We start from the raw sequence: 10861 nt of genomic DNA on the forward strand, positions 1-10861 counted from the left end.
AAAAAAAAAAAAAAAAGAGTCTGTAAACTAAATTGCTGTCCTCTAGCCCCATAATCAAAAACAAGAAAAGAATGTCACTCTCATCACTTCTATTTGATATTGCACTGGAAATTCTAGTCAGTGCAATTATGCAAGAAAAAGAAATATAGGCATCTTGATTGGAAAAGAAGAAGTAAAACTTTTAAAACACAAACAACATAATCATCTATGCAGAAAATCCTATGGGATATACAAAAATAAATAACTTCTAGAAATAGTGAATTTATTAGCAAGGTCACAGCTCATCTGAACCTGACAAAGGTGGTTTCCTCCATTACCTTGCTTAGAAGTAAAAGCTTGATTCTTAAAATGCAAAGAAAATGCCTAAAAGTCTTTTGAACTATAGGAATGCAGCCCAAATGCAGCAACTGTAGCTCTTATTCATAGTGGCACAAAAGACTAACAAATGCCCTTAAAGCCAGAGGCAAGGTTTTGCATAAAATATATTTTTTAATATTTACATTCTCTCTGATCTTCTGGATATTTTAATGTATACATGTTGCTCAGCCTAAGAATCAATTACTTTTCCAATATGCCTTTCTCAGCTGAAAATCATCCATGGTGGGGCTCAAGAAAACCACATAACTAGACTATTTTTTGTTATCCTCTTTAGTCTTAAATTTTTTAATCTTAAACTTACAAATTGGGTAAATGGTGATCACTGTGAATGCTTACTCACCATCAGCTGAGCCCCACTAGCACAGACTCATCATCCTCCCAGCTCCTTGCTAACAAGGGCACAATGTATACAGTCCCAGGGGCTAATCATGACTGGTTTAAACTCATTACAGCAAGCGCTTGCCCTTTGCTTTCCCACCCTCCCTTGCAGCTTGGAGTGGCCATGTGGTCAAATTCTGGCCAATCCTCATTGTCAACTGAGGATTTCTGTACTATGTTTCTGGATAAAAGTAGGTGCCTTTTCAGCCCACCCTGGTTTGAATGTGGTTTCTGAGAACATGACCACTGGTGCTATAGCAGCCATCTTGCTACCATAAGGCAAAATCCCAAGGATATAAAAAGGAAACAGGATGAAGATGCCAGAGAGGAAACAAAAGCTCTGGATCCTTGACATTGTTAAGCTACTTCACCAATCAACATTTGCTTTTCAAACTTTAGTAAGCATAAAGATCACCTCGAGGGTCTTGTTAAAATGCAGATTTTGATGCAGTAGGTCTGAGATGAAAATCAACTCGAGGGCAATGAGTATGGTTTTTGGAGATCTGAGATGGGGTCTAAAAACCAAAGCCAAACTCACTGCCATCGAGTTGATTCCAACTTACAGCAACCTTCTTTGGGTTTCTCAGGCAGTAAATCTTTATGGAAGTAGATTGTCTGGTCTTCCCTAAGAGTGTGTGTTTCCAACAAGCTCTGAGGGGATGGAGATCATACCCCAAATTGCAAAGTTCTAAGCTTCTCATGGGAGCTCTGGTAGCATAGTGGCTTAAGACACTTGCCTGCTAACCAGACGGCTGGCAGTTCAAACCCACCATCCACTCCTTGGAAGGAAGGTTGGGCAATCCTACTTCCGTAGTGATACTGCCTCGGAAACCCAAGGTGGGGTCGCTATGAGTTGGGTCTGACTGGAAGGCAAATAACAACAACAACAACAGGCTTCTCATATTGTGACTAATTAAATGTGTTTTTATTTCTTAAGCCAATGCCAGAATCCCATTACTTGCACCTGGAAGTTCTCCTAACTGATACTAAGTAATTGGTTGGGGAATTTTCACTCTATTGAGTTCTCATAGAAAGGTAGAAACAGAAGAATTCTAAGACTAGAACTGCTCCTTAACTAGAAATGGCCACACTTCAGTGACTGGCAAATAAGTTTTAGGAAGAAGCGAACTTACTTATGTAAGTCTAACCTAGATTTGAAGACATTCTCCTAGATTTGGAAAGTATGTATTGTTTTCTCCTCTGCCCCAACCATTGTTGGATTACACAATCAGCAAGGTAAAGCACAGGCTTACTTGTGCTTACTTACTAATCTACAGTGAACAATTTCACATATTTCACCACATCAAAGATTCTGCTTCTAGGTATGTCTGGCATCTTTCTCTCTCCAACCCTACAGCACCTTCCTAGAGGATCAAGGCCTCTTTTCAAACATATAACCCTTGACATGGTCAGAGTCCCCATAAACAAGGTAAGCACAGGCTTACCTAAGAGTCTTACCTAAGACTAAGTAGTAAATTTATTTACTACTCTGTAGTGAACAGTTCCACATGTTTTTCTGTTCACTACAAATTAGCATGTAAGCACAAGTAAGTCCATGCTTACCTTGTTTATTGGGTAATCCATCTCTAACCCCAATAATCATTCACTTACTCACTCACTCAATCACTCCTTCATTCATTTATTCAAATGTTACTAAGCATACAGCAGATGCAAACTACTCTGTGAAGCATACATAGAAGAATAAAACACAGACCTTGCTAACATAGGATCATGCCATTATAAGGGCAGACAGAGATGACAAAAGAATGGCTGGCTTACGGTCTTCACATCGTTGGTGCCAATAATTCCTCCAATCTCCCCCAGATCCTTCAGCAGCAAATTCAGGATTTCAGTAGCCCTCTTTTTCTGGTGGTTGCTAAGCTCTTGCAGCTGGCTCAGCTCTCTCTGTGTGGTTGTCAACGTCGTCTGAAAAACAGATTTCAACAACAAACTGAAAGGGTTGCCACTGACATCATCTATGCAGCATTATAATTAATAGCAAAAGGAATACAGTTCTTTTGTCATTTCATGTGATTCAACAAATGCAAAGAGTCTTTTTAAGTGAAACTACAGTATCAGCCTTGCATTCTTTGTTAAAAAGAGGAACTTGTCTTGAACCAGTATGTTATATGTCTACATATCAGTTAACAATTTCCAGGTCAGTGAAATAAGTAATGAAAAATAATGTTTAATCACATTTCCTACCTAGCAGATGTTTTCTCCGTCCTCATTCTCAAGGGCTAAACATACCCGCAATCGCCCCCACTTTCATTCACAAGTCTCCTCCTTAAGCCACTTCCAAATTCCCATCTGAACTCATAATAATAAATGGGTCTAGAAGGCCCAGAGGAACATTAATAAGTTTAGAAAACAACTCAGAGCCTTCTAATCTTAACGGTGAAGCTGAATTGAATACTATTCATCTCTTTTCACATTAGTCAAGTTGAACAACAGATGGCTTCTTAATATATGGCAAAAGCTAGATTTTCTTCCCAAACATTAACCAGTTCATCTCTTTTCCATTCCCCATGTATTTCACCAAAAGGAATACATTTCTTAAGCAACTACACTCTCAACTGCATTAGATTCAGTCATCCTTTGATGTCTCAGTATTCTTCAAATTAACTTAGCCAATAAAGTAGTTCTTGGGTTATGAACAAGATCCATTCCTAAATGTCTTTAAGTAAGTCTTTAAGTCTAATTTGTAGATAAGTCAGAATAGGTGTAAACGGTTCTTATTTAGCCTTAGTGCAGAGGAAGGAGCTCTGGTGGCGTAGTGCCTTAAGGCATTTGACTGCTAACCAGAAGGTTGGTGGTTCAAACCCACCAGCCACTCCTCAAAAGGTAGACTGGGCAATCTACTTGCATAAAGATTTGCCACCTTGGAAACCCAAAACGGGGTCACTATGAGTCAGAATCCACTTGACAGCAATGAGTTGCTGTTGTTCTGTTTAGTGCAGAAGAGGAGCCCTGGTGATGCAGTGGCTAAAGCACTCAGCTGCAACCAAAAAGTCAGCAGTTCTAACCCACCAGCCACTTTGTGGGAGAAAGATGTGGCAGTCTGCTTCCATAAAGATTTACAGCCTTAGAAACTCTATGGAGCAGCTCTATTTTGTTCTATAAGGTTGTTATGAATCAGAAATAACCTGAGGGCAGTAGGTATGGTTTTGGGTTGCAGCGAAAACAAGGCTTAAAGGCTTTTCAATGACTTAAAATTTCAATGAACATGCAGGCGCACCAAGCAAAGGTGATTGTGAAGAAGAATTTGTTGCCAGTAAGGTTGGTACAACTGTTTCAAAGTGAAGAAAAATTTACTTAACACTAAAGCGCAAGTATGATTTGTCTATGAGTCAGACATTTGCAAGCTGGAGACTGCCTATAATCCCCCTACTCCTATAGAGGTTAATACAAAGCAATTATATAATTCTTCCATGTTCAGCTATTAATGACCTGACTAAAAATACCCCTCTAGAGGAGCTCTGGTAGCATAGTGGCTAAAGCACTTGACTGCTAACCAGAAGGCTGGCGGTTCAAACCCACCAGCCACTCCTCGGAAGGAAGGTTGGGCAATCCTACTTCCGTAGTGATACTGCCTCAGAAACCCAAGGAGGGGTCGCTATGAGTTGGGGCCGACTCGACGGCACATAACAACAACAACAACAGACTAATCTAGTAATAACTTTTGTATGACAGAAAATAAGGAATGATAAGAACTTATTATGAAAAATATTTCATTGTTTTAAGAAGCAAATAATACACAAGGACTAATTAAAAGAATCTTGTAGAAAACTAAGAGAAACTCTAATCCTCCTCCTTTCCTAAGTGACTTCTGAATGCACTTTTGGAATTGCCATTGTTTCTTTTGTTTTCTTTAAAAATCCATAGTGGTGTTCCCATCCTGGGAAGCCATTAGAAAAGTCTTATTCCATGCAGTTGAATTTATGGATTTAGAAGCATTTCTTATCAGCTCTCCAGTTAGCAGATTAGAGCTTTCCTGCACCATCTGCTACTCCTCATTGCCCGGGAGGACTGGATGTTTTCCACAAAGCAGGCTAGGCACAATCCCATGATACCCGGCCATTGGACGTGCCAAGGGCAGCAGGTTACAGCCACTCAGCTCCCTGCACCATCATTTTCCAAGTGGAAAAGGACAGAATGGACACATCGGAACACCAGCTACCTTGCCAAACACTCACTGGCCCTGGTGTCCCTAGTTCACTGTGCAGAACCTGCAGCATCTTTCATCAGGAGAATCTGAAAATAAGGAAATGTGCGGACTGGAGCACTGGCTTCAAACAGTAAATGACAAACAGATGACGACAGCTTAGTCTTGGGCTCCTGAAGGTAACAGCTGGGACAAGAAGCTGAGAAGAGGGAATGCATTTCTGGAAGGGTATAAACAAGAAAAGTGAAGTACATACCCTCCATGGGTTCCTCACTCTTGCCTGTTAATAACATTTTGCGATTTATTGAGATTAGAGTATGTGCACACTCCATGCTAAGTGCTTTACATAAACTGTCACTAATCCGCAACCACCTGCATGAACATGTTATTACTCCCATTTTTACAGATAAGGGAACTAAGACTCAAGAAACTTAAATGTCTCTAAAACCTAATTACATTAATTTAACTAAATCCTAACACTGGTGAAGTCAAATTTTTAACAAGGGTTTTTTCGACACTCTCTTGACTATTCTATAAGACCTTCCTGTGATCTGTTAGCAATCCGGGGGCTTTGGGGCGGGGAGGTATGATGGCAGTTCCAGCATGAGTGTACAAAATCCACTTGCAGATTATTTAAGCTGTTGGAGGACCATCAGAGAATGCATCTAAGTCTAACATTAAACAACTGTTCAGTCAACTGCCTTCTACAGTGTCTGTCAACAAGCATCAATATAAGTGTAAGAAATGAGGGAACATCCTGAGGCCACAAAAGAAGTCCCACCCCCAGACATAAATGCTCCAACCGTTTTCTGGGCCAGTTCATCCGTCAGCTGCTCATTGGCCCTGGTCTTGTCCTCTACTTCCTGTGACTTCTGGTCATAATTGACAGCCAGCTCTTCCAGGGCCTGGAGGACTTCTTTCACCTCATCTTTGGCTGCCTCATTTTCAATCTGGAGACGTGTCAGCTCCTCCTGGATTTTCTCATAGTCTCTTCTTGTGGAAGCCAAAAGCTGGAGAAATGAGAAGGCATGGAACTTGTAAATATAATGCTCAATTGTTTATATTATGTGCTGTATCCAAAATAAAGTAATTTTAAGAAACAGATACAAGGAAACAGGTTGGAAACATGCAGCATGACTGGGAACCTTACCACGTGGTCCAGATGCTAAATAAAAATTTAGAAAAAAAAAAATAAAGCTATGTAGCATAGTGCCCAAGGCACTTGAATGCTAACCAGGAGGCTGGTGGTTCAAATCCCCAGCCACTCCTTGGAAGGAAGGTTGAGCAATCCACTTCCGTAGTGATATTGCCTCGGCAACCCAAGGAGGGGTCACTATGAGTCAGGTCCTACTTGACGGCACATAACAACAACATGTAGACTTAATTCAAATAATTAATTATGTATCAGCAATCATGTCACTTTCTATCTGGTTGGTTATTCACATGTTAAACAGAAGGTGAGGGAATCATACTGGCGGGTAGTAATACCATGCTTATATAGCTTTTTTATATTATCTTGATTTCACTTTGTAAACAGGTCGATTTCACAGACTCAACCAAAACAGTGTAAAAGGGTAGCCAGTCACTTTTAACATTCATCATTGATGTACAGAAGGACATATCCCAAATATTAATGCTAGTTACATGTGAATACCTGGGCTTCTAGATGATTTCATCATCTTTGTGCCTACTGTATTATCTGATTTCCTTATAAGGCACAGATATCGACTTGAAAGTATAAGGAAAAAATTATTATGAGTTTTAAATCTAAAAGGAAAGTTTATCACAGGCAGTTGTACCCATGTTGGAGATGCAAAAGAACAGAATGAGAGGAAGTGGAGAGGAAACACTAAGCAAATGAAGAATTCAACTACATGTAAGATGTTGTTCTTGTTGTTATATGCCATCGAGTTGGATCTGACTCATAGTGACCCCTCCTTGGATTCCCAAGGCAGTATCACTACAGAAGTAGATTGCCCCATCTTCCTTCTGAGGAGTGGCTGGTGGGTTGGAACCACCAACCTTTTGGTTAGCAGTCAAGTGCTTTAGGCACTACACTACCAGAGCTCCCATATGTAAGATAGACATCAATTAAATATAAGTAATCCAACTGCAAAAGGCATAGATCATCCCCCTACCAAGGGGAGTGTGCAGCGGGCAAAATCATTGTTCTGGCAAGATGAAGGGGAACAAAGAAGAGGAGGAAAGAATGGTTACTGAGACAGTTATGTCTGTGGGAGGGCCTGGGCCTGGGGATATGAACCCAAGCCACATACTATAATTGCATCACATGATCCAATCCATAGCATTTTAACAACAAAGCAGAAAGCATCTTGAAACACAAAAGATAAAAATATTCAGATGGTACTCAGAGAGAGAATTATTAATCATCTGTTTGATAGACTGGCTGGCTGTCCTTTGCTTAGATTCATGTTTATAAAATACTTGGCAAAATGGAACACAATGAAGATATTTACCTGAAAATCTGATGCAATCCAAGCAGAGACTGAAAACAATCATCTTCCTAATGCAGCACTTGTACCCCTCTGCCACTGTTTTCCCTTCCTCACCTTCTACTCTTGTTTTTACTACAGGACAGCAGAAGATGGTCTACATCAAAAACCTGAGCCAGATGCTTTGCAAAGCTGAAAAAGGCTAAAAAGGCATGAAACAGCAGTGCTGGGCACTGGGTAAGAGGTAGAATCTTCCTTGCCCAATTACCATGCTCCTTTGCCTCTGCTATTCAAGGACTGGTTTCAACAACCAGCTTCTCACTCAAAACCTCAGATCTCTATGGAGTCAGGCGTTTGTGTTCTAAATTCAGCTACAATCAGCTTTTAACATTCATTAAAAGAAATCTTCCAAGAAACTTTCCCATCATTCACTAATTTTAAAAAAAAACTCTTTACAAATTAAATTTGTGGAACAAACATCAACAACAACAAAAAAAAAAGTGTTAAAAAAAAAAAGCTTTGTACATTTTTTTTATGGCATTATTTACCTCATCCTGATCCAACATCTGTTGCTTTAGCTTTTCAGCCAGCTGGCTCTGCTGGTTAATTTCATCATCCTGAAATGAAACATCATCATGTTTAATTTTTTTTTTTTTTTTTTTTTGCCATTTTTGATATCCCGGTTCCCTGGTGATAGGTACCAGGACGCCAGCTAGAAGTTTACAAATAAGATAAAGGGCATGACACGGTATTCCTTTACAAAGATGGATTGGTTGCCTCTGGATTTTGAGTTTGTTAAAAAACCTCTTTCACTTATCTTTCTCAGCAGTTAAAACATCTAGATAGTCTGGGAAGTATATCTTACATGTTCAACCCAAATACTGTTCATCGAAAAGTCAGAGATGTAGGGTTTGGGACTTGAGTTTTCCCTTCCAATTCAAAGACATTAACAATGAATTCCTAGTTCAAAAAACAAGGGAGTAGATTCCTAATCACCTAGACGATAATATATTAATGTCTCAAACCTTGTCAAATCTTATCAGTGACCAGAACGCTGTCACTGCAAATCTTTTACTTTCAGATGTTTGTTATTTGGAAAACACTTTACTAGAAAATTCATCTTTGTCATTAACAGAGATTTTCCTTTTTGTTCACTCACTCACTGCCACAGAGTTGATTAAGACTCATAGCGACCTCCATTGGATGTCCAAGGCTGTAAATCTTCACGGAAGCAGACTGCCTCATTTTTCTTCCACAGAGCGGCTGATGGGTTTGAATCAGTGCCCTTTGGGTTAGCAGCCAAATGCCTTAAGCACTATACCACCAGAGCTCCTTTCTCTCTTGATTAGAAGTTAATTTTCTCATCGGTTTATTAAAAAATAAAATAAAATTTGAGGGAGCTGGATGGTGTAGGATTGTTAATACTTCCTTGTTTCTCACTGAAGTGAGAAAAGATCTCTAATGAGCAGATGTTATCTTCATAGTATAGGAAAAAAAAAAAAAAAGAAGTGTTTTAACTGTAACAAGAAGGCAAGTTTATTGCAGGCAGTTGTGCCAGCGTTGGAGATGCACAGGACTAGAATGAGAGGAAGAGAGCAGGAAGCAAACAGAGATATACTTTTCCCCTCATTCTCATTGTCTGCCACTAGATGTTGCTGCCACAAAAGCTGGGGTGTTCACTGCCTGCCTCTCACTGCCAAGTACAACACTGCTGCCTCTCCCTAGACACAGTCCGTCCTCAACAAGGGCAAAGCAGCAGGCAGGTGGCAACTAACAATACGAGATACTCAACAATCCCTGCAATGATTTTCATGATTTCAAACAAAATTTTGAAGCAAAATCTGTGAAAAATGGCAACATGGAGTTGCATTTGGCTCTCTTAGAAACAGAAGAAAATCCTATTTAATAACAATTTCCAGGTCTAAATCCCAAGCACCATGAGGCATTGGTGGTTCAATGACAGAAATCTAGCCTACCAGGGGACTCAGGTTCAATTTCTGGCCAGTGCGCCTCATGTACAGCCACCACCCATCTTGCAGTGGAGGCTTGTGTGCTGCTGTGATACTGAACAGGTTCAGATTAAGATGGACTAGGAAGAAAGACCAGGCAATCTACTTAGGAAATCAGCCAATGAAAATGTTACAGAGTGCAATAGTCTGATCCATAACTGATCATAGGGATGGCCAAGATCGGCAGCATTTGAGCTTATTGTGCATGGGGCATCATGAGTAGGGAGCCAACTAAATAGTAGTTAACAACAATAATAGCAAATCTCAAGCAGTCAGATTTGGTTTACTATTATTGGGTCTCTCTTTATGACAGTTTCTGCCTAAGTGTTTTCAGAAGCAGCCAATACAAAACCTGTACTTTCTGCCTTTTCCTGAGGTACGGAGAGAGGTCAAGGGCCTGGGTCACAGGACTTCAATTTTCCATGAGATATTCCCCAGCATGTGTGGTAGTGCCCATGCATATATCTGAATCAGATTAACTCACTGTCACAGAGTAATGCTTTCGGTGGAGTGAGGAAATTCTAAATTCAAGGCTACAGGGTCTGTATGTCCTTTTTCTTTGTATGGAATATAACTTCTGGCCTCACTTCTCTGCTGAAGAAGATCTTGTTTCTACTGAAATTTTTATACCAATGTTTCCTTAATGCTTCTACAAAATACTCATGACATTCCTGCTCCAATTAGATTTCTGGCAAGAGAATTAGGGAAATTACTCTAGAATGCAACAGTCAAAATCTGGTACTTCTACAACTAAACAACTTTGTAGGGCATATTTTCCCTTCCACTTTATAAACTGAGCATGTCAATTACCAGGGACAATTTTGTGTTTATGCTCCTCAGCACATAAATATTAAACAACTTCACATAAAAGACCCAAGGAGTTTAACATTGGCGAGCTGTCATCTCTCCCTTGGGTCATATAAGCAACCACTACAAGTGATAGAAATCACGAGAGAAGGAAAACGGTGAAAAGAGCTCTTTGTTCTTATACTGTGCTCAGTTCAAAGCCTGAAGACACAAGTGTCTTCTCTGACAGGTGACAGACTGGGATGTGGTGATTTTTGAGGCACAGTGAAAAACAAAGGGCCCCTAGCCCCATCTGGGAAGGATGAAGAGCAGGGATTCCGTTACAAGGATATGGATGACTGGTACCAGAGACATTCCATAACTACCTTTACCTTCTGGCAATTTCACTAAGGAATTAGCTTGGTCTATTGTGATTTTTTTTTTTTTTTAATTTTTCAAAACTTTCAGAATAAGGAGTGCTGTTCAGTCTATACTTATACATTCAAGTACATTTCCTAGAATATGCTTCAGCATGCTCACTTTAATGTTGATTAGTAAGATATCTGTTCATGACCCTTTTGCACATACAGTACTGTGTTGTCAGGGAAGGCAAACATGGGTATATGGGTGGACAGATGGGAGGACAGGCTGAACTATTAGGTATGTCTATGAAGTGGAGAGTGTACCCAAGA

The 10861-nt window shown here is 40.0% G+C and overlaps 1 protein-coding gene across 1 annotated transcript in view; it reads right to left on the reverse strand.

Annotated features, from left to right (window-relative positions):
• Positions 1 to 10861, reverse strand: part of KIF5C (kinesin family member 5C) — a 213192-nt gene that overhangs the window by 47678 nt on the left and 154653 nt on the right. The window contains exons 13-15 of the mRNA XM_007934941.2: positions 7923 to 7991; positions 5725 to 5931; positions 2536 to 2682 (exon numbers count right to left, since the gene is read on the reverse strand). Coding sequence (XP_007933132.1) covers positions 2536 to 2682; positions 5725 to 5931; positions 7923 to 7991 — 423 coding nt within the window. The remainder of the gene's footprint in view (positions 1 to 2535; positions 2683 to 5724; positions 5932 to 7922; positions 7992 to 10861) is intronic.

The sequence above is a fragment of the Orycteropus afer genome, unplaced genomic scaffold, assembly GCF_000298275.1.
Source record: "Orycteropus afer afer isolate SDZICR_OR568_19922 unplaced genomic scaffold, OryAfe1.0 scaffold00023, whole genome shotgun sequence".
In the NCBI taxonomy this organism is placed as follows: domain Eukaryota; kingdom Metazoa; phylum Chordata; class Mammalia; order Tubulidentata; family Orycteropodidae; genus Orycteropus; species Orycteropus afer.